Source organism: Dendrobates tinctorius, unplaced genomic scaffold (genome assembly GCF_039654945.1).
Source record: "Dendrobates tinctorius isolate UK_male_01 unplaced genomic scaffold, ASM3965494v1 ptg000027l, whole genome shotgun sequence".
NCBI lineage: Eukaryota > Metazoa > Chordata > Amphibia > Anura > Dendrobatidae > Dendrobates > Dendrobates tinctorius.
The window spans coordinates 7,096,913-7,120,772 of record NW_027361695.1 but is presented as its reverse complement, the minus strand read 5'-3'; the positions used below and the strand labels follow the sequence as shown (position 1 = coordinate 7,120,772).

General features: G+C 45.4%; 1 protein-coding gene and 1 long non-coding RNA gene across 2 annotated transcripts in view; one reads left to right on the top strand and one right to left on the bottom strand.

Annotated features, from left to right (window-relative positions):
• Positions 1–1,110: 1,110 nt before the first annotated feature.
• Positions 1,111–22,274, top strand: LOC141084802 (uncharacterized). The gene is made up of 3 exons (XR_012231122.1): positions 1,111–1,221; positions 19,284–19,445; positions 21,962–22,274. It is a non-coding gene; the product is annotated as an uncharacterized lncRNA (long non-coding RNA).
• Positions 15,708–23,860, bottom strand: part of TAFA4 (TAFA chemokine like family member 4) — a 166,338-nt gene continuing 158,185 nt past the window's right edge. The window contains exons 5-6 of the mRNA XM_073569740.1: positions 19,250–19,374; positions 15,708–16,445 (exon numbers count right to left, since the gene is read on the bottom strand). Of these exons, the coding sequence (XP_073425841.1) occupies positions 16,434–16,445; positions 19,250–19,374 (137 nt within the window). The 3' untranslated portion in view covers positions 15,708–16,433. The remainder of the gene's footprint in view (positions 16,446–19,249; positions 19,375–23,860) is intronic.

The following is a 23,860-nucleotide window of genomic DNA, read 5'->3' as shown; positions in this document are numbered from 1 at the left end:
AAGAGCAGTATTACAATACATTGAGAGGACTAGCAGCTGGAGGAAGAGTAGGGCTCTATTTGTTTCCTTTCAGGGCCAAAAGAAGGGATGTGAAGTCACAAGGGGTACCCTGTCTCGATGGATCAGAGACGCGATTGGGCTGGCATACTCAGAGAGCAATGAGAATCCTCCGGAGGGTATCAAAGCACATTCCGCCAGAGCTATGGCTTCCTCTTGGGCAGAAAGGGGAGACGTCGCAATCGAGTCTATATGTAAGGCGGCAACCTGGTCTACACCCTCTACCTTTTATAATCACTATAGGCTTGATTTATCATGCTCATCTGACCTAGCCTTTGGTAGAGCGGTCCTCGGCACGGTGGTCCCTCCCAGGTGAAGGTCTCTGAAAGTCTCTCCAAGTGGGTGCTGTCGTGGCGAAGAGTAAAAAGCCGGATTACTTACCGGTAATGCTCTTTTAATGAGTCCACGACAGCACCCGTTCACTAACCCTCCCTAGAAGTTAACATAATGTATATACACCTTCTTAGTTGTGATGTTAATAACTTAGATTAATTGGATAATATAATGGCCTAATATTGGGCGGTCCTCCTGATACTCTGAAATCCAACTGAGGGGGAGAGGTGGACCGCCCTCTTTTATCTCTGTAGGTTTCCTGTTCCTGTGGGCGGATCCCTCTCTCCAAGTGGGTGCTGTTGTGGACTCATTAAAAGAGCATTACCGGTAAGTAATCCGGCTTATCCTGACAAACCTTGTTCTGCTCCACACGCTGGGCTCTGCTACATCCAGATTGTGGGTCTCCTGATAAATCTAGCTCCATTCCACCCAATGGACTCTGAAACAGCAAGATTGTGGGTTCCCTGACAAACCTAGCTCTGCTTCATGCGCTGGGTTCTGCTCTCTTCACATTGTCAATCTCATGACCATTTCATCAGGGCTCTACATGATGGGTTCTGCTGCATCATTGGCTTCTGCTGCAGTGCTAAGATTTGCTGGTTTTCCTCTTCATTGGACGGCTGGTCTCGCTCAGGTCTGCAATTCTGCTATCCACCTATACCTCATCAGTCTCCCTGCCCTGAGTCTCTGGCTTCTTAGTGGACTTCTTTTCATTCCTCCAGTTGCTGTCCAGCCTGATCGGCCTCCACTGTTCCTACTGGAACATCTTGATGCGCCAGCGTCATCTGTCCACTCATTTGGATCAAGGTCTTCGAGGATCCACGTCAGCAGGTGAGTCACAAAACTGTCTTTCTCCCTCCTCTAGCTTGGTGGTGCACAGGTAAGGTATCCCCCGATACGTCTGCCTATGAGCAGCCTCAAAGTGACCAGTACTTTTCGATTTACAGCAATATTTTCAATATTTGAGTTCCAACCTGTATTCAGATTAAAATTTACATTTTTCTTTCCTTTTTATGTTTTTTCTTATTCCGTAGGTAATTAAAAGCAATGTATCTATTTAGATACAAAAATATCAATGACCTGCTGGGACTTGTAGTCCGATAACCAGCAACGCACTCATTATCAGCGGAAATCATTCTACTAGCTACGGGCATAACACAAGTTCTTGGTTTGATTCTGTAAATGAAGGGCAAAATGACAGCACGAACCTGCTGCTCTCCAGATTGTCAGGCGCTGATGGCATTTTAATGATATGTAAAACAGATGTATCTCATACAGGCGCCATAAATACAATTGAGATACGGAGAGATATTATTATGTTAATAAATAGTATTTGAGGTTTTATTACTTCGCGCAATCTTGCGGCAGCTTCCAGCGACAATTTATCCCCATAAATACCGAGATCACGGTTTGGATTGACAAGTAATTATTTGCAAACTAAATATTTCCTGAGCTTCTCGCGATGGTGACTGCAGGACTCGCCGCGGAAAATTCAGTGTGGCTTAACTCCTTCACTGTCACTGACTTCAATACGTCAATGAACAGGTAGAACATAGAAATACTTAGAAATTCAATAAGTTTGGCACCGATCAATTCCGAAAATCTGCTAATCCGCAGTGTGACCCAAATAGTCCTGATGTCCAACGAGCAAGAAATGATTTTCCATCTTACACATGGAGGCTCTTTTAGGCTACTTTCACACATCAGTTTTTTGCCGTCAGGCAGGATCCGGCGTAAATTTTGGACAACTGTAGAAACGGATCCGTTTTTCTGCCGGATCCATCTAGCAGGTTACATCTGTTTCCTGGGGGCTGGCCAATTGGATCTGAGCATGCGCAGACTTAAAATAACGGATCCGGTGGCTGGATCCGTCTTTTTCTGGATCCGGTGCATTCCGGCGACCATAGACTTTCATTGTGGCAAAAAGCCGGAAGCGTCGGATCCGGCGCTTCCGGCTTTTTCGCCGGAGACTGAAAACGTTACAGTAGCCGTTTTTTTCAGACGCCAGAATGAGACAAATATCCGGATCCGGCAAAAAACGGACGAACTGCAATGCCATCCGGCACTAATACAAGTCAATGGGGAAAAACCGGATCCGGCATTGCATTTCGCCGGATCCGGTTTTACAGAAAAAAGCCGGATCTTGCCTGACGGTGCAGAACGGATGTGTGAAAGAGGCTTTACACCTTGCTCCGCTCAGTCTTGCTCCAACCCTCCACCACTTTTGCCTCGTTCAGACGTCCATTTTTCACGTACGTTTATAGAACACATACCTATTATAATCTATGGGGTTGTTCACATGTACAAGTGGTCCATAAAAAAAGAGAGAAAATTTGTCCCGCAATACACATCCAATGACTGTTGGCCGAATAATGTTTTGGCTAATCGATTGGCCAACAGCCATCTCGGCCAACTCGCCCCTACACAGGAGGACTCATTTAGGCACCAAAGACACAATTAGCAGTCCAAAATCAGACATGTTCATTCGTTGTCTCCCCCGACCATCAGCCGAGCCTGTCGATATCGGCGGGTGCAGCCGACATGAGTCTAATGTATGTAGGGATCTTAAGACATGGATCAATATCGACAATGCCAGTCCTTGGGTGCGTGACAATCACACACACATCTTGAATGTCATCAGTGTGTAATGGATGTGCAGTCTGTTTTTGACATTTTAATGGGTAGGAGAAGCTTTGTAAGTTTTTTTTGTTTGTTTTTTTTAATGCAAATAAGAAAATCACTGATGAAAAACTGAAGATAAAAACTTTCTTTATATCTTAGAGAAAGTCCCCCTGTCCTGTTTTCTCTACTTATATAAAAAAGCCTGTTGGTGATTCTTCTCCCTTCCGCCTTTTAATGATGGCTTGTGAGTCCTGCCTCCTTCACCCATATACCGAAAACTTGTGAGTAGAGAGGGGCGGACACCTGGATGTTCGGGCCCGTTGGGTTCGGCAGAACAGTAACAAAAAGTTCAGGTTTGGGTAGCAGAACAGTACCTGAACCTGAACCCCATTCACTTGAATGGGGGTCCGAACATCCTGTGTTTTCTGCGCTGTCATGTGCATGACAGCACGGCAAGCACTGCTTCTGATCGGCAGAGAAATCATCCCCACCGGTCAGAGAGCCACGGTTACCACGCTGTCTAAAGACAGTGTGAGCGCTCAGCTGTCATCGGACATATAAAGTTTACCTCCAGTCATTGGTGTCAGCTGATGGGACTACTGATCCCATCATCCGACACCTGCTGCTGCAAATAAAATTGAGAGCAGGAGCGGCAGATGGGAGTATTCATGAGCCGCTCCTGCCTGTAAAAAAAATAATTTTAAAAATAATGGCATGGGTTCCTCTGTATTTTTGATAACCAGCCAGGCAAAACTCACAGCTGGGGGCTGCAATCCTCAGCTGTCATCTTCAGCAAGGCTGGTTATCAAGAATAGAGGGGTTCCCACACCATTTTTTTAAAATTATTTAAATAATTTCAAAAAAGGCATGGGGTCCCCCCCAGTTTTTTTATTTTTTTTTTTTGACACCCAGCCTTGCTAAAGATGACAGCTGGGAGCTGGTATTCTCAGTCTGGTAAGGGGCCATTGATATAGGCCCGCAGCTGCTCAGAAAAGGCGCATCTATTAGATGCGCCATTTCTGGTGCTTTGCCCAGCTCTTCCCACTTGCCCTGTAAGCAGTGGCAAGTGGGATTCATATTTGTGGAGTTGATGTCACCTTTGTATTGTCAGGTGACATCAAGCCCACGGATTAGTAATGGAGAGGCGTCTATAAGACACCTATCCATTACTAATCCTATAGTTATATGGTGAATAAAGTACTTTATTTGAAATAAGACTGAACACAGTTTTCCACTTTTATTTAAACGCCTAATTCCAGCGAAGCCCTCGATCTCCTGTAATAAAAGTAAAATAAACAATATACCATACCTGTCTGTCGTTCTGTCCCACGCCATAATCCATGTCTGGGGGGATAAACAGTTTTCAACCTGGACGGTGCCCAGATGCAACCGTCCTGGCTGAGAATCACTGGTGAATGAACTACTGCGAGCGGAGCCTCAGTGACTGGTGGTGATGTCATTGAGGTTACGTCCGGTCACTGAGGCTCTGTTCCCAGGTGGGCTGAACTGCCGTGACCTCGGTGACATCCCTGCTAGCACCGTGAGAAAAACTTCACCATATAGAGAAAGCCTGGGAGTCCGATTTCAATGCCCAAAATCCTACTAATCTTTATCCTCCAACCATATATGGAAAGGATGTGAGTCCTGCTTTTCACACCCACATGGAAAAAGAGCTTTGAGTCTTGCTTGCCATGTGAGAATAAGAAAGCCAGGCTGTGAGTCCTGCGTATGAGCTTGTATACATATAAATCTGCCAATCACGGTGTATGGATGATCATGACTTGCATGTTTTTTCTAGAAGTGGGCGTGGGAAGCACGACTCCCAGGTTTTCTCTAGAAGTGGGCAGGGTAAGCAAGACTCGCAGGCTTTCTCTAGAAGTGGGCGTGGGAAGCAGGACTCGCAGGCCTTTTCCAGAGGTGGTCCGGGGAAACAGGACTCGCAGGCTTTCTCTAGAAGTGGGCAGGGGAAGAAGGACTCACAGGCTTTCTCTAGAAGTGGGCGGAGGAAGCAGGACTCGCAGGCTTTCTCTAGAAGTGGGCGGAGGAAGCAGGACTCGCTGGCTTTCTCTAGAAGTGGGGGCGGAGGAAGCAGGACTCGCTGGCTTTCTCTAGAAGTGGGCGGAGGAAGCAGGACTCGCAGGCTTTCTCTAGAAGTGGGCGGAGGAAGCAGGACTCACAGGCTTTCTCTAGAAGTGGGTGGAGGAAGCAGGACTTGCAGGCTTTCTCAAGTGTGTGGGTCGCCCTCCCAGGGCTGTGGGGTACTCGGTACCGGGCCGGTGTCAGGGGAGTGTGTCACAGCAACGATGACCCGGTCCGTGGCCCTGGGCACCCAAGTCAATGGCGGAATGTATATGTAGTTAATGGAATGGAATAGTTTGTGATGCCACCTGTGGTGCTCGGCAAGGGAGATGTTAAGCCGATGCTGCAGACAGATCCTCTGGGACAGATGGTAGGATGCAGCAGTGATGGTATAGCCCTCCACAGGCAGGGCTGATGTCCCAGGGCAGTGTAGTTGTAATGGTTGTGGAAAGGCGCAGGCAGTGTAAAGGATGGTACCCAGATGTAGCGGTGCTGAATGGGTTGGCGCGAGAATGAATGGAGGACACCGAGGCTTGCAGTTCCAAAGCTTTACTCACAGTCTGCGGTACACAAGGGTGCCTGCCTCCGGGCCAGAGACTCGGCCAACCTCCAGGCCAGATGGAAAGCTCCTCTCCAACACTCCGCCAACATGTGCCTTTTCTGAACGACTCCTAGATTGCGCCTTAAAGTGTGAAGATCTCCAGTATCGTGGTACTCTGGAGATCCTCCTGTCAGATGTTCCTAACAATTCTACTCGTATGGCAGACAGCTGTAGCCTCTCTCGGGGACCCCTTTCTCCGGAGTCCCGGCTCTCTATTCAATTGCTGTTGTGCCCCAAGTCTTAGTTGGGAGTAGTGCATTTACAGCCAACTACTCCACCGGTGTCTGCTGCAGAACCATAAGTGTCCATACAACCTCGGGGACCGGGCCCCGGCCTTGCGCTGAGAACCTATAGGCAGGGTTCCTCTTTCAACCCACGTCTCCTCTCTGTTCTCCTACTCCTTTGTTCCGTACTGATCCTTCTCTCTCTTATGGAAGCTTAGGTTCTATGTCTTTCTCCTTCTGTTCCTTTATCGTGCCAGCTGGCTCAGATCACTGAGGCAGCTGCAGCACTCCTTCCTCCATCCCTTCTTCCAGGGATCCCCACTCCTCCCGAGTGACTTCTTACCCACCTGACCTTCTGTCAGACTGCACCTCTAATCCTACACTTTCCCACTCTTTTATGTCTCTAAACTCCACCCACCTCCCAGCACATCCAGTGTTCCAAGCAGGGAACCACCAAAGGTGCTCTGCTACTCTCTAAGCACTGAGCCGCAATGTGGTTGTGCAGAACTACCCTGTTGTGTGGGGTGCGAGTGTTGGAGTGTGGAAAGGAGTTCCCACCTTACCTGGATGGTGGGACACTACACCTTAGGAGAAGGTGCAGTACCTCTGTGGCGACTGAGCCTCAGGGGCGCCACATGTGCAGGGGAAGTAAACCAAATTATAGAAACCCATATATCCCTGAGCTCAGTCACTTCAATTCTATTTCTTACTGTTCTCTGTTAGGATCCTGACAAATTTCCTTTAATATAAGTTTCATAAGGGCCGATCACATAATGTCCTTGTCTCTTCTGCTGCCCAGAAAGGAATCATTTTCTCTTTGGGACAATGAAAAGGAAAGTATTATAACATCTGAATCGAAGGTCAATAGATTCAAGAAAAGCATAAAGACAGGTCTTGGGAGACAAGTTTATACTGTGTCTCGTTATATTCATCCCTTTACTTTAACGTTCTCCATCCGCAAAGAGTAAAATAAATTAATTTGTTTACCCAGAAAGGCAGAATAAATAGCAGAAGAAAACACATTTCTAAATTACCACATGTAATCCCGTGAATATTGATATTGCTAAACATTAAAGCTGTGCTCCGTGTCATGGGACCAATGAAACTTACCTCATCATCTTTCACAGCTAAAAAAAATCAATGTTAAGTAGCCAGCCCTGCACGATTCGGTTACAAATCATATATTATTAACACAAGTCTTTTGTAAAAAGTTCCTGTTGACAAGGTTACTTTGTAAGTTAGAATGTTTGCTTCTCATTCCGGCTCTGTTACATAACAGCTGCGGCTATTTCCATGATTTACTTGATGGATATTTTGACAATGCATCTGTCACTTTAGCCTCTGAAGTCAGGGGGTTAGGGAAGCCCTCTATGCTTTAGGCCTCGCTCACACGAGCATATAACAGGGCCACGTGCTATGAGATGTTTTATCGGACCAGTCCTATACTATGGGACAGCTCAGATCTGCAGTTTGTTTGTTTTTTCCCTCTCATGCATGAGAAAACAATTGAGACTCGACTCATGCACACCTATACGAGTCTATGGGTGTGTTTGAAACATCGGGCTGCACTCGGATGTCATCCGAGTGCATTGCGATTACCGCGGACGCCGGCAATGGAGAAATTACTTTTGATGGAGAAAGACATAGTGAAGTTAAAGAGGCACTCTGACCAAAGCAGGTATACAGTATTATGTCCCGTTCAGGTTGTAAGGGGGCGAGGTAAAACAGAGGGAATAAATGAACAGGGAAGAAGTTAATCCCTGCCAGGCATTGATCTATCAGGGCCAGCCATAGGAAAAACAAAATGCATCAGATTTTAAAGAGAACCTGTCATGTAAAAAAAAAAATTATTAACCTGCAGATATAAGGTTAATAGTGCTGTGACGCTGCCTGACGTCTGTTCTGAGAGCCCCTCTGCCTGGAAGAGATGAACTTTATTCCTCCTGACAGTCTCTGGCTTTCAGTCAAAGCCGTGAGGCTTCAGTTGCCGCTCTGTGTATAGTGAATGGTGGCTGTAACTAAGTCCTGATGCTGACTGACAGCAGGCTCAGCACAGTGAACGGCGGCTGTAGCTATGACCCGGTGCTGACAGCTGGCTCAGCACAGTGAACGGCGACTGTAGCTATGACCCGGTGCTGACTGACAGCAGGCTCAGCACAGTGAATGACGGCTGTAGCTATGACCCGGTGCTGACTGACAGCAGGCTCAGCACAGTGAACGGCAGCTGGAGCTACGACCCAGCATTGACTGACAGCAGTCTTAGCACAGTGAATGGGGATGTAGCTATGACCCGGCGTTTACTGACAGCAGGCTCAGCATAGTGAACGGTGGCTATAGCTACGACACGGTGCTGACTGACAGGCTCAGCATAGTGAACAGAGACTGTAGCTATGACCCGGTGCTGACTGACAGCAGTCTCAGCACAGTGAACGGTGGCTATAGCTACGACACGGCGCTGACTGACCGCAGGCTCAGCACAGTGATCGGCAACTGTAGCTATGACCCGGTGCTGACTGACAGCAGGCTCAGCACAGTGAATAGAGACTGTAGCTATGACCCGGCGATGACTGACAGCAGTCTCAGCACAGTGAACGGTGGCTATAGCTATGACACAGCGCTGACTGACAGCAGGCTCAGCACAGTGAATGGCAGCTGGAGCTACGACCCGGCATTGACTGACAGCAGTCTTAGCACAGTGAATGGCGGCTGGAGCTACGACCCGGTATTGACTGACAGCAGTCTTAGCACAGTGAATGGCGGCTGGAGCTACGACCTGGCATTGACTGACAGCAGTCTTAGCACAGTGAACGGGGATGTAGCTATGACCCGGCGATGACTGACAGCAGTCTCAGCACAGAGAACAGTGACTATAGTTGCGACACGGCACTGACTGACAGCAGGCTCAGCACAGTGAACAGCGGCGTAGCTATGACCCGGCGCTGACTTACAGCCAGCTCAGCATAGTGAATGGCGACTGTATCTACGACCCTGTGCTGAGTGACAGCTGGCTCAGCAAAGTGAATGGTGGCTATAGCTACGACACGGTGCTGACTGACAGCAGGCTCAGCACAGTGAATGGTGGCTATAGCTACGACACAGTGCTGACTGACAGCAGGCTCAGCACAGTGAACAGCGGCGTAGCTATGACCCGGCGCTGACTTACAGCCAGCTCAGCATAGTGAATGGCGACTGTTTCTACGACCCTGTGCTGAGTGACAGCAGGCTCAGCAAAGTGAATGGCATCTGTAGCTACAACCCGGTGTTGACTGACAGCAGGCTTTAATGCTGACCCAGCTGTCAGTCAGTGCTGTAGGCGGTATTACAACTGCCACTGACTATGTACTGAGCGAAGACTGAAAACCCGTCGACTCTCCCCTGTGACTGAAAGGCAGAAGCAGCTGGGGGCAATAAAGTTCATTTTCTCCCAGCAGCGGGGCTGTAATTGTGGCACTGGGCAGCATCAAAACGCTATTACTTTGCAGATTAACCCCACATCTGCAGGTTAAGAGTTTTTTTTTTACATAAGTTCCCTTTATGAGACTTGTTTCATTATTTGTGAGTTTTTTTTAAGTCCCTTTTCTTTTTCATCTTGTATCCGTTGACTTTATTAGCGCCAAATTCATCAAAATGTCACCTAAGCGTATGTTCACATACAGTGTTTTCAGTAGTGACTATCCAACGCTATGTGTCTTTTTGCTGAATTTTCAGAGTAAAAACTCAGCGGAAGTTGTTTCTGCTCCAAAAAATTAGAAAGTTTAGCGTGTACCCATCCCAACTCTTCAATCAAAACTTGTGATTTTTTTTTGTTTGTGGTTTTTAGAGAATGTTTGCTCCAGTGACAAAAAAACCCACACAAAGTGAACACGTCTCTAAATGATATGTCATGTTTTAAATAAAGCTGCTTTGTGTTTTTTATACTTCTGGTATTTTGGTTTTGATAAAACTTTATTGATATACTGAGGATTACATGCGTTTCCACTGTGGGAAAAAAAATCCATTTTTTTTTATCTGCTGATATTCCGCATCTAATGCAAGACTATGGGGAAAATCCACACCTAAAACTCAACAAACGGATTTGAAGAGTTTTTCAAGTACTCATGCGAACATCCGTAAAAAAAGGCTCAGGGCATTTGACCAAGCTGAGGAACCTCTTTCTCTAAGCCACATATGTGTCTCCATAGTAAGTACACCCTTGTTTTACAGCCTTGACATTTCTGACGAACCCAAGATACCAGAAGAAAAGCTTCATAGAACGTTTCTGAGCAGTTTTCACGCAGGGAATTCTCAGCTCTTCTCGTACGTTTTCTTGCTTATTGTCTTTAAGAAAATAAAAGCCTTTGTAGATTTCATCATATTGATGGCATCTTCCGCGCGCAGCGCTGTTCACATGATTAACCACGTCTTCATGAGATCCTGCTTTATATTCCTCGAAAAAAATAAATACCAGACCGGCACACGGTAGAAAATTGATGACAGTGACATTATCTGGAGTTCCTGCTGGATCTATTGATTGATGGGCATGGCGCTAATATGTTTTAAATAGCCGCAAAATCTAATTTCACGGCTCAGTCCATTGTAATCACAGAAGTGAGAAATACCTGAGAACGATATTTAAAGGAAGGGTGGTGGGTTCGATACCGCACATGACCAAGGTGCGGCGCTGTTTTCGGTAGGAAGTGTAGGGTGTCTGATTATACCGCACCAGGTAAGTGGTTACCAACTCTTGCTGATCGCCGAGAGTACAACCACTGGGATTGACATGACACGATTATAGGGGGTCTGAAATACCATGTTAGATTGAAATATTGGTTGACCCTGCACTTCACCAGTCTAATCATTTTTTATTGTATTCATATTTCAGAGCCCCGATTTCGAGATGGTTCAGAAGCCATAGAAAAGGGTCCTCAAAGCAATCAAAATAAGACCTCGTCCTCTTGACTTATGTTTTATGTCATCACACCAATTGAGGTTCCTGTGATATCTGTATACACCCCTGAGTTGGCCTCAGAATGGGACCCCACCATGTTAGCTTGAACAATAAGTAATGTTCACTAGTTGCCTGCTCCTGGCCCAATGGGTGTTGATCAGTGCGCACCAAAAGAAACATGCCACACGATTGGATGTAATCTCTCTTTGATCAAACTATGGCACAGCTCCAAGCGAGAGCAAGAGGAATAAGAGAACTTTATTGATTAAAACATAGGTTTATATATCCCTTGTAAGGGGGCTCGGTTAACTCTAAAATGGGAATGTTCAGATGTATTCCATTGGTTAGTGGGTTGGGCAGTGAGCTAGTCCATGGGCAGATCCATGAGGTCATCAGGCTGGGTTGGTCCATGAGGTCATCAGAGTGGGTGGATCCATGGAGCACATGGTGTGTGAAACAGGAAATTCCAGATCCATGAGCACATGGTGTGTGGTGAAAAACAGGAAATGGCAGCCATCTTTAGTGTCACACTTTGATCTGAAAAAGCTCATGTAAGGTGAAATAATACACTTGAGGTTAATTAAGTATTTGAACTTAAGGTTCTCCTCAACAACCACACCTCCGCCACAAGCACCTGCCTATATTGTCCACATAGGACATCCCTAAGGGCTCATGCAGAAGACTAGTTTTGGTCCGAGTGAGATCTGGCAAATAGGGTCACGTACATGTTGGATTTATTCCTCGAACAGTGTCTGTCCAAGGAAAAAACTGTAGTATCCCTGGGTTTGATCCAATATTCGGATCGTACTCCTCCAAAATCATCTGTAAGGGAATAAACCGGAAGCCCCCCGCAGATATCAGAAGATCACCTGGTCCCAGTAAACTCATTGGACCTTTTATGGGTCCTTACAGCAAAGTTTTTACTTTTTTTTTTTTTGAGATTCTAAACAAATAAAATCCGACAGAATAACCATCCGTGAGAATAAGCAATGAACGCATGCTACAATTCCCGAGGCGTCTCGGGTAACAGGTTTAGAGTCTTTAGACTTTATTGTCTTGAATATCAGAATTTTCCACAAAATGTTTGTTTCTCGGTGCGAAATCTATAAAACCGCTATACCCTGTAGCACAGAAAATACAAATACGATAATAATTAAATAATAATGAAGTCTATTCTCTCATCTCGGTTTTATTTTGGTGGATTTACTGTAGGAAAGTTGCCAAATATTATGAACTCCTAACCACATCTACTCAAGAAAATAGTGAAAATATTTCATCTAACTAAATAACATTTTATCTTTTTGTTCTAAATGTTTTTCTTGAGGGCAAACCATCAAGTACATGCAGTGCACCCCGCTGCTTGAGGAACATTAAATCTGATTGATAGAAAATGATAGGTAATAATCGGTTTAATTGGATAGAAAGAAAAGCCATAATCTTAAAACAATACAAAGGAAACAGAAACGAGCCCATGAAAAAACTGATATAAAATATTTGATTTCCCATCATACCTGCCTCACCATAATCAAAACTGGCCTATACTAAATGCACTTGTCAATTTAATCCAGTGGAGGTCGCTATTTTTTTTTGCTCAACCATTCTTAATAAACGCTAAATATATAAATAAATGATCAAAACACAGGATTTTCTGCATGTTCTCGGAAAAAATCAGCCATGAAATCTAACAGGGGGATTAATCTATTGATGTTCTGTTCTTCTTTTTTTTTTTTTTTTTTTTTTTTTTTATGTAACCAACTCAGGGGTGGAACTTACCCAAGGGGAGGAGTTGAATAATTTTATCCAACTGCAGACAAGATAGAGGGGGGAGGCTCCTGCTGCAGCAAGTTGTCTTACAGCCAGAGAGAGAATGGAGGAGGACATGGCTGAGCTGATAAAATACTTGGGATTTCTTCTTATAATTCTCAGTTTTGATTCTGATATCCAAAAAGGGATAGGGTAAAAGGGAGAAGATTAAAGGGAGGCGGGGCTGGGATGTTCCTTTACGATTTTATGCATTTTTTTCTATGTTTAGTGTTCCTTTCTCGTCAAAAACCTGTACAGTGCCAGTCATGAGATAATTGAGCATGGCATAAAGATTTAAAGGGGCTGTTCAGGACTTTAGGATATCCTTAGGATAGGTCATCGATGTCTGATCGGTGGGGATAAGTCTCCCAGCGATCAGTTGTTGCCGCTGTCGGCCCAAACTGCTCAGGTACGTCGATGGAATAGTGGCCAGGTGCTGCAGATCCGCCCCCTATTGATTTAAACACATGGTGGATGTGCAGTACCGGCCACGGCCACTATACAGTGAACGGAGTTGAGAAGCAAGAACTGCCGATCGGCAGGGAATGCCGTGTCGCACCTCCACCGATCAGACTTTGATGACCTATCCTAATGTTAAAGTCCCGGGCAACCTCTTTAAAGAAAACCAATGACGGCCCCTTTAAGGCTCTGCATTAAACTCTTTTTCTAGACTAATTCCTTATGACATCTTGACACTATAAGGTGTATTGTCTCAGTGGTGCCACTAACATTTGATAGACATATCAAATTTGTTCTTGATAGTTTAATCAATGGTGTAAATTGAAGTTCCTTGGACTGAAATGCAAAGTTTGAAACAAGGTCCTTCTTCTTCCAATGGAGCCTCCGGGTTACCCCCGGCTCCAACACTTGGGTGCCCATGCTGCCTCTTCCTCACCCCTTGTAGCTATGCCTCTATTACAGTATGACCTTAACAAGTAATATTGTGGACATTTTCTTGGATCACATAGTTGTTGGACAACCGTCTTATGACTATATGGGCAAAATCAGACGAGTCTGCAGACTGACCGTCATGTAAAATCGGGGAAATTCAGAGTCTTTCTATTCTCTTGATTCCAGTATGTAGATCTAAGCACAATCATGCAGGATCTTTTACATTTACCATCTAGAAACCTTTTTATTATTGTATTAAAATATTCCAAAAGTTACAGATTCCTAAACCTATTAATTATCCTTCTTAAATCAAGAGAACACAGGATGATGTGCTGCCGAGACAATATTTTCTGCAGCACACAAGATCATTTCACCCAAGGACTGAACGTTTTGCTAGTTGTTCGGATGATCGACAGCCTGTTTACGCTGCAAGATTATCGTAAAATGAACACACCTATGAACACTCGTTCACGACAATCTTTCAGCGTAAATTCACTTTGAAGGGGAATTATCATCATAAAATTAAATCCACTTATTTAAATCATGTTTTTGTGTTACATGTATTCTGTAAAAAATAGCACTTTTTTGTTTGTTTTTTTATATCACAATTTTTATATAAAAAAATTATATAATTTAGCAATTTTCACTATGGCCACTAAGGTTATTTTTAGACATTTACTTCCTGTATTTTCAGGAAGAGTTTTCAGTCTCCTTATCATCATAGGCAGTATTACAATAACAGTTAACTCCTCTATACACAGCTGATAACAGAGGATCTAACATGCACAATAGGAGATGTCACAGCTCACCTCCTTCCCCTTCTTTCACAATGACCTTTGCATATACTCAGTAGATACTTCAATACAAAATATAGGATCATGGTCTGACCAGGGTGTCTAGAGTTTTGTTGTTTTCTGAAACAGGAGGTGAGAGTAGTCTTGTGGTCTGACCATTGTGTCTAAGGACATGTGTTTCCTGAACCAGGAAGTTACAGTAGCCTTGTGGTCTGACCATTGTGTCTAAAGACATATGTTGTTTCCTGAAACAACAGGAAGTGTTGTGAATTCCCTTGCTCGGATTTCTGAGCCAAAGCTCCCTCTGGTGGTTACTGAGAGTAGTGGAGCTGGCCAGGTTGATGGAAGCTCCCCACCTGATGACGATAATTGAGAACCTGGGATTACTGTCTGAGAGCATATAATTGAGCTGAATGCTCTTGGTGGTTGCTAGTGATTTCCTCCTTGTGCATTTGGAGTTCTTTTGTCCCCTGCCTGATCTGCATGGTTCGTTTAAGTGATTCTTTTGCTAATCCTTTGCATCTAATCTGGTTGTGCCTTTTTTTTTGCTTTCTGCTTTGTTGCTAGGCTTCAGCGCTGGGCCCCGCTCCATATGTTACAGCTTGTCAGTTTGTTCAGTCCCCTGTTATATTAGTATAATTTGCTTTGCTTCCAGTTTATACCAGAGTGCTGCTCTAGCGGGGGTGAGGTCATGTGGCTGCAGTTTTTTTGTATATCAGAAGTGTTGGATTTTTTTTATGGTTTTGTGCGTGATTGCAGACAGTATCTTTTCTGTCCTGTCCTGTCTAGACAGCTTGGGCCCCACCGTTTGCTCAGTCTGTTTTCTGCCTGTGTTTGTGTCTTGTCTCACTGACAATATATGTTTGGGGGCTGTCTATTCTTTTGGGGATCTGCTCCGGGGCAGTTTAGATTTCACCTTTCTGGCTTTAGGCTTAGTTAGTTCTCCGGCTGTGTCGAGGCATATAGGATCATCGTAGGTACGCTCCACGGCTACTGCTAGTTGTGCTGATAGGATCAGGGGTCTGCAATCCGCTCAGTTACCAACCTCTCTGGTTTTCTGGTGGCTTAGCCTGTTCCTGCCATCCTCCTCGGTGACCTATTCATAGCAAGCAAGTTAGTCTAAAAAGGTCCAGTGACCAGTGTGGAAATTGCAAGTTAACTATAAAGAAAAACTATGAAAAATACTTAAGTAGAGTTAACACAATAACCTGATTTAAACACTTTGTGATTTTCTAATGATAGCCAGAGATAGACCTCAAAGAAGCATCAAGATAGAGGATCTGGTCCTACATAATCATCCTTAAAAGGAGAAAACCACCCATAAATGATCCTCTATCATGTCCTAGAGTCCATGACCACCACTAACTTTAAAAAAAAAAAAAAAAAAACCTCAGAAGAATCTCAAAGGGATCTCTCCGAAACTAAGCTCAATCTCTTCATAATTGAAATCTAGTCTTCACAGAAGAAAATCGGTGGAGATCTTCTAAAATCTCAATGACGTGGAAGATTCATTTTGGGTGGATTTCTCCTTTTAATAATCCAAAGACGATGTATGAACAGATGTCGAGAACTTTATGGATTTACTATCATGAGCCTAGAAAAATGTAAGCTAAAGCATGACAGGGATTCAGCAACCATAAGGACCTCATTACCCACCCATAGGTAACAAATATGCCCCAACGATACCCATCGTCCATTCTTCTACTACAATGATGGTTTTGCAGATGGAAACGGTTAAAATCATGAAATGTTTCATTTCTAACTTTATCTTCAAGCTTCCAAAATTTGAAGAAGAATTCTCATATCTCAATATTCGAAGAGATCAATGAAATCCAGAGTCCACATGGTTCGCTATAATCACTAAAAATGCAGTCACCGCTGTCAGCAGGAATTGTATTGATCAAGTTTTTGGTCTTTTTTTAATTTTTTTTATTAAAGCTCTTGCGAATAATTGTTTGAGCAGAAAAATAGGGTGAAAATGTTACTATTCGTTAGCACAGTTCCTAAAAAGATTAAGTCTTGAAGTCCAAAAGGGAGATTGAGTGCACATATTGTCGGAGAGGTGTAACAATTCTTGGCTCCATCACCGGGTTTTCTGTTTGCTACCGTGTTACCTGCAAAAAATAAAAAAAATAAAATAATGATAATAAATGGAAATGACGGAGTGCATCACATATAGCCCACATATACACTTCTGGGCAAAAGTTTTAGGAAGAAGTGGGAAAAAAAATGCTACAAAGGTAAAATGGTTTTTAAAAATATAAGTTTTAATAGTTTATTATCAATTAACTAATTGCAAATTCTTACTTTGCAGCATTGTTACCACTCCTGCCTAATTTAGTGCCCAGTGCTATACGTGGAACACAGACTTCTCCCGGAAGTCCACTGCAATGTTCAGAGTTCTGGGTGAAGTCCATGAGAGAGAGAGAGAATTTTCCAGCTCAAAAGTTCTGGTCTCCATTGTTTTCATTGGGGTTCAGGTTCTGAATCAAGTTCGGGTACAGTACTGGTACCCGATCTGAACTTCGGAATAAACTTTGGGTCTGATATCAGAACCCAAACTTCCATGGGTCCGCTCATCCCTTGAGTCATGGGTATGCTCGGCCGAACTCTGCAGGAATTTGTATCCATCCTGTCCTGCAGAGATTTGCTTCCTCGGCCTATCACCTGCCAGCAGGGGACATATCAGGTGACTCCACCTTCCATTCCTCACCTGAACTTGGCTTCCTAGTAGTTGTCTCTAGTTCCTGTTTGTGTATGTTCGCTCTGTCTCTCCTGTTACTGACCCGGCTCGTCTACACTAATCTCTCCGATCCTGACATCGGCTACTTATACTGAACCTGTGCTGTCTGCCCAGACCTTGCTTTTCTCTCGCCCACCTGTACCTCGTGCCCATGTCTCTGGCCCTCTGGTCAGCTGGTGCAATCCTGGGGACTGCTCTGGAGTGGTACCTGATGTCTATTGAGGACTCTGCTTGACCCTATTTATGGGGGAACTTTCTGGTTGATGCTGTTAGTTGGGGACTCTGACGCTGTTTATAGGGGCACTCTCTTGCTAATGTTGTTGATTGGGCACTCTGCTTGACACTATTTATGGGGGAACTTCCTGATTTATGCGGTTATTGGAGGACTCTGGAATTGTTTATGGGGGCAACTTCTTGGTGTTCTTAATCGGGGACTGCGCCATTGTTTGGGGTACTCTCTGGCTGGTGTTCATAATCGTTAACACTGACACTGTTTATGGAGATATGCTCTCTGGCAGGTGCTGACAACAAGGGAATCTGGTACTTTTTCTGGGGGCACTCCCTGGCTGGTACTGTTAACTGGAAACACTGGCACTGTTTATGGGGACACTCTCTGGCTGGTGTTGATAATGGAGAACTCTGGCAATTTTGTGCCTTTACTCTATGGCCGGGGTTGATAATCGTCAACTCTGGCACTGTTTATGGCGGCAATCTCTGGTTGGGGTTGATAATTGGGAACACTAGCACTGTTTAGGGGGACAATCTCTGGCTGATGTTGATAATGGAGAACCCTGGCAATGTTTATGGGGACACTCTGGTGCTGTTAGGCTGGAATCACACATGTGAGAAACTCTGAAGAGTCTCTTATTTTAATACCCGGCACTGTGCAGCCGCACGCTCCGCTCCTGAGTGCTGGCGGCATTGCCGGTGTAATTGGGGTACTCTCATACTAGACCTGTTAAAGAGGGGCACTGTTTACTGAGGGACCCTCTTGTTAGAAATGTTACAAAGACATTCTGGTACAGTTATTGGTGACTATTATTAAATGGGGTGCACAGGCACAAAAAATGAGAAGGGCTAATGTGACCCTTGGTTGTAATGGGCAACAATCAGTCATGTCCTTTATTTTAGGAAAGTAATATCTGTGCTGTGATTGGCTGCTGCCGGCACGCTTTGAGCCATTACATGTGTATATTTTCATTCCTATACATCATCTAATAATTTCTTGCAGTAACCACCTAACGATGAAAAATTAACTTTTTACCTTTCGGCAAAAACTTTTTTTTTTCTTCCCTTTCTACAGACCTATTTTACAGCCGAGCCCATGAAAGCTGCGATCCTACGCTTTACCCGGCAGGCTCCCAATATTTTTGCCATCTGCGCCGATCGTAAACATTGTATAAAAAGCCGCGTTTCGCTGCATTTCTATTTGCCCACTTATTATGCATTAAACTAGTTTTCTGCGCTCGCGTAGATGCAGCCGCCGTCCCTTCTCATAACGGTGAGGCGTGCAAGTAGGAAATAAGGAAGAAACGGCGGAGTGTAGCCGTATTTTTCTTGTCGTATCAAATATGATGTATTTTCTTCATGCAAGGCAAATGTCTAAGTATATATATAAAAAAAAAATTGTGCGCACCGGAAAGGAAAAAAGAATATGGAAAAATTAGCAAAAGTCGCCAGAAAACAAATTCTCCTTGTCCGCATTGAAAGGTTGTAAATGACCAATTTTAGTTAGTGGGGGGGGGGGGTTTGTGCATTTTAGACCATCCCTTTTTGTTACGAGGATTCGCCAATAATAAGCGATCGGCCAAATTTCCCTGCAGCGCCCCCCACAGGGGAAATAAAACATTGCATAATAACCAATGGGTTGGGCGAGTAATACACAGATAGGTTGGACCCTCTAGAGTGATTAAATGACTTTTTTGCCTCCCTTCTAGGAATAGTAATTGGATATCATTTTGCAGTATGAGTATGCCACGCTTGGGATTAAGGCTTTGCTTCATTGAAGTGTCATCCAAGTGGTCCGCCATGGACATAGGGACCGTTCTTCCAAAGCTCCTTTCAATCTGACTACATAGAAGCCATTGCGGCATGTCGGCCGCTCTTTTATAAAGCTGTCCTTGCCATTCCGTATGGTTTCTGTACGGATTTTGTCATGCACGCTCCATTCCTTACCTTGGTGGTTTTGATTTTGTTTCCGCTGCTGCAGGACCAGCCTGTGAGATCTGGCAAAACTTTGCAATCCTCCCATTCCATGCACGGCTGCATGTGACACCACCACTTCTGGATGACGATGGATGCTAAGGAACAAAGCAATGAACCATCAGACAGCGGAATGAGCCCCACACAGAAGTCAGATGCACCGCGCCTCGTAAGTGCAAATGACATGGGGAGCAACTCCTATAAATACAGGGAAACCCTGATACCTTTCCAATACTGTTGCCTGCGAGTAGTGTGTGTCCAGCATGTGAGTGGTGAATATGACCCGTGTGTCCAGCATGTGAGTGGTGAATATGACCCGTGTGTCCAGCATGTGAGTGGTGAATATGACCCGTGTGTCCAGCATGTGAGTGGTGAATATGACCCGTGTGTCCAGCATGTGAGTGGTGAATATGACCCGTGTGTCCAGCATGTGAGTGGTGAATATGACCCGTGTGTCCAGCATGTGAGTGGTGAATATGACCCGTGTGTCCAGCATGTGAGTGGTGAATATGACCCACGTGTCCGGCAGGTGAGTGGTGAATATGACCCACGTGTCCGGCAGGTGAGTGGTGAATATGACCCACGTGTCCGGCAGGTGAGTGGTGAATATGACCCGTGTGTCCGGCAGGTGAGTGGTGAATATGACCCACGTGTCCGGCAGGTGAGTGGTGAATGTGACCCGTGTGTCCGGCAGGTGAGTGGTGAATATGACCCGTGTGTCCGGCATGTGAGTGGTGAATATGACCCGTGTGTCCAGCAGGTGAGTGGTGAATGTGACCCGTGTGTCCAGCATGTGAGTGGTGAATATGACCCGTGTGTCCGGCAGGTGAGTGGTGAATATGACCCACGTGTCCGGCAGGTGAGTGGTGAATATGACCCGTGTGTCCGGCAGGTGAGTGGTGAATATGACCCGTGTGTCCGGCATGTGAGTGGTGAATATGACCCGTGTGTCCAGCAGGTGAGTGGTGAATGTGACCCGTGTGTCCAGCAGGTGAGTGGTGAATGTGACCCGTGTGTCTGGCAGGTGAGTGGTGAATATGACCCGTGTGTCCAGCATGTGAGTGGTGAATATGACCCGTGTGTCCGGCAGGTGAGTGGTGAATATGACCCACGTGTCCGGCAGGTGAGTGGTGAATATGACCCACGTGTCCGGCAGGTGAGTGGTGAATATGACCCACGTGTCCGGCAGGTGAGTGGTGAATGTGACCCGTGTGTCCAGCAGGTGAGTGGTGAATGTGACCCGTGTGTCCGGCAGGTGAGTGGTGAATATGACCCACGTGTCCTGCAGGTGAGTGGTGAATGTGACCCGTGTGTCCGGCAGGTGAGTGGTGAATATGACCCGTGTGTCCGGCAGGTGAGTGGTGAATATGACCCGTGTGTCTGGCAGGTGAGTGGTGAATATGACCCGTGTGTCCGGCAGGTGAGTGGTGAATATGACCCGTGTGTCCGGCATGTGAGTGGTGAATATGACCCGTGTGTCCGGCATGTGAGTGGTGAATATGACCCGTGTGTCTGGCAGGTGAGTGGTGAATATGACCCACGTGTCCGGCAGGTGAGTGGTGAATGTGACCCGTGTGTCCGGCAGGTGAGTGGTGAATGTGACCCGTGTGTCCAGCAGGTGAGTGGTGAATGTGACCCATGTGTCCGGCAGGTGAGTGGTGAATATGACCCACGTGTCCTGCAGGTGAGTGGTGAATATGACCCGTGTGTCTGGCAGGTGAGTGGTGAATGTGACCCGTGTGTCTGGCAGGTGAGTGGTGAATGTGACCCACGTGTCCTGCAGGTGAGTGGTGAATGTGACCCGTGTGTCCGGCAGGTGAGTGGTGAATGTGACCCGTGTGTCCAGCAGGTGAGTGGTGAATATGACCCGTGTGTCTGGCAGGTGAGTGGTGAATATGACCTGTGTGTCCAGCACATTAATGGCGAATGTGTGACTTGTGTCCTCCCTGAGTTCTGCATGTGATTGACAATTGTGTGGTGTGTTTTCGGGGTGTAAGTGTCAGCGGGCCCCTCTACAGTCAGTGTACGTCCCCCTCCTCTATGCAGGGCTTATAAGTTGCACCTCTGTATCCCGTCCACTGATATCCCAGATGCTCCAGATTGCGTTTCCACGTACGTCTCACTCGCCTTCTCTAATTCTCATATTTAGAAGAAATATTTTTCAGAACTAAACTGTCTGTACAAATCGAAAAGTAACAAAAAGAGCGGGCTCTGTAATTACCAAGTTATGTAAATAGGTGCAATGAGTACCTATAGAGCGAGCAGTCAGGCATCGCTGACGATCAGCGGAAAATTACACCGCACATCGTGTTATTACACAACATAATTACTACTTTACAGACGCGCGACGACAGACTGACGGCTCGCCACCAGCAAAGATGGCAGCCGGGAAATGGAATAATCTCCCTTGTACGCGGCACTGTGGCTGTGCGGGGAAAGCTGCTCTTTTCTAAGTAGACCAGTTGCGGGTTTTTTTAATGTCTGCTTTGCGTCACTGTTTACTGGTTTCTTGCTCATTATTGGGCCACATTATTACATTTCCACTGTGAATGTGCATTAATGTCGTGAAATAACCAGGAAAAAAAAACAACCACAGCCAAGCAAGCCTAGCATGTCAGAGTGAGGAGACTTATAGGCCATGCATGCTCCTCTGGGAAATTAAATATGAAAATTGTCTCTTCACAGAGGAAGAGGACTAGAACTCTAGCGCCACCTATTGGAAGCGACGATCCTAAAAGTCAACATTTTCTGACCTCATTCACTAGGCACTGTCTACTGTTATGTAGAAATTGGTTGTGCATCCTATCAATTGATCAGTATTTGGCATTTACCCTTTAGATCTATTAACACTGTAGCACTTTAGGTTAATTGAGTTATGTATACGCCTCCCACCTCTATATTAATGTGTGGCATACATGCCACTAATACCCGATTCCCTCTTCTGTACTCGTTAATTGTTGATGGCTTGATGTGTAAGTCTTCTTATTATATCTTAATAAAGTAATTTATTATATTTCTGCCAGCCCAAAGTGGTGATAGACCGTTCCTGCGGCTTCCACTGACGTCATGTTCAAAGAGCAGTGGCTACTTTTCCATTTTGTTGATGGGGCGTGAATGCCAACATCATGCTGATTGACAGCCTGCTCCCCACTGCCTAAACGCGGGGAACCGGCTGTCAATCAGCATGACGTCACCAGTCAAGTCCAGTCGACATAGTAGCCCGGAAGAGGAAGAGCTGCTCTATTGATGGACATTAATGCAAATGTCATGCTGATTGACAGCCGGTTCCCCGCAGTTAGGTAGTGGGGAGCTGGCTTTCAATCAGCATGACGTCAGCAGTCACGTCCAGTTGACATAGTAGCCCGGAAGATGAAGAGCTGCTCTACTGATGGGGCGTTAATGCCAACTTCATGCTGATTGGAAGCCGGCTCCCCACTACCTAACTGTGGGGAACCGGCTGTCAATCAGCATGACGTCAGCAGTCACGTCCAGTCGACAGAACAGCCCGGAAGAGGAAGAGCTGCTCTGTTGATGTGAAGCAGCTGAATCGCCAGCAGGAACAGTCAATTGCTGCTTTGTGCCAGCGACAGATAGAATAGGCAGGTAGTTAGAAACAACCTGCCTGTTACTTTTTAGGCGCATAGTAAAAAAAAAAAAAGTACTGGACCTTTTAAACAAGAATCGTGTCACATGCCGTACAGTATACCAATGATACGTCATCATAAACTAGCTCCGGCATTCAGCGCATGTGCAATGCACAGATGGGGCGAAGGCCAGCACATCTGGTTACACTGCACATGCACCAAATGCCAATGGAGCAGCCACCTTGGTGGGTAATGGGTGCTCTGTGCAGAAGAACCATTGCCACTGGAGTACAGAACATCTGGCAACAGCTCTGGCACATTTGACGACAAGAATAGTAGTAAGTAGCGGCCAGCGTAGCAGAATTCTGATGGACCCCAATGGGCTCTTTCAGGCACCGTTGGGATCTGATGCACAATGGATCCAGGATAACATCTTGACTTCTACTTTGAATGACTATTTTCCCACAGTCACCTTTAAAGGAAATCTGTCGGCATGTTTTGCTATGTAATCCGAGGGCAGCATAATGTAGGGGGCAGAGACACTGATTTCAACAATGTATCACTTACTAGTCTGTGTTTTGCTGTTTCAATAAAATCAGTGTTTTATCAGCAGGAGATTATCACTACAGGACTAGCTGTCTCATGCCTGCTAGTCCACCCACATCCACCACACTGGCTGATTTCTGTGTACACTGTATATTGACAATCAGTGGTGTGGGGCGGGGGTCACACAGGGCTTAGAATTCCAGTAGATAAAACAGGGATTCTATTGCAACTGCTGCACCCAGTAAACTAATACATCGCTGGAATCAGGGTCTCTGTCCCTACACCATGTTGCTGTAAGATTACATAGAAAAAAAACTGCTGATACATTCCTTGTAAAGGCCTAATTATTTGGATTCCTTTATGCACTAAGTGTTTTTCCCTTTAAGAAGAAGTTTAATGAGTCAAGAAGCAAACCGTAAATTTCAGGTGCTGAACTTTTATATCTACCGAAAAC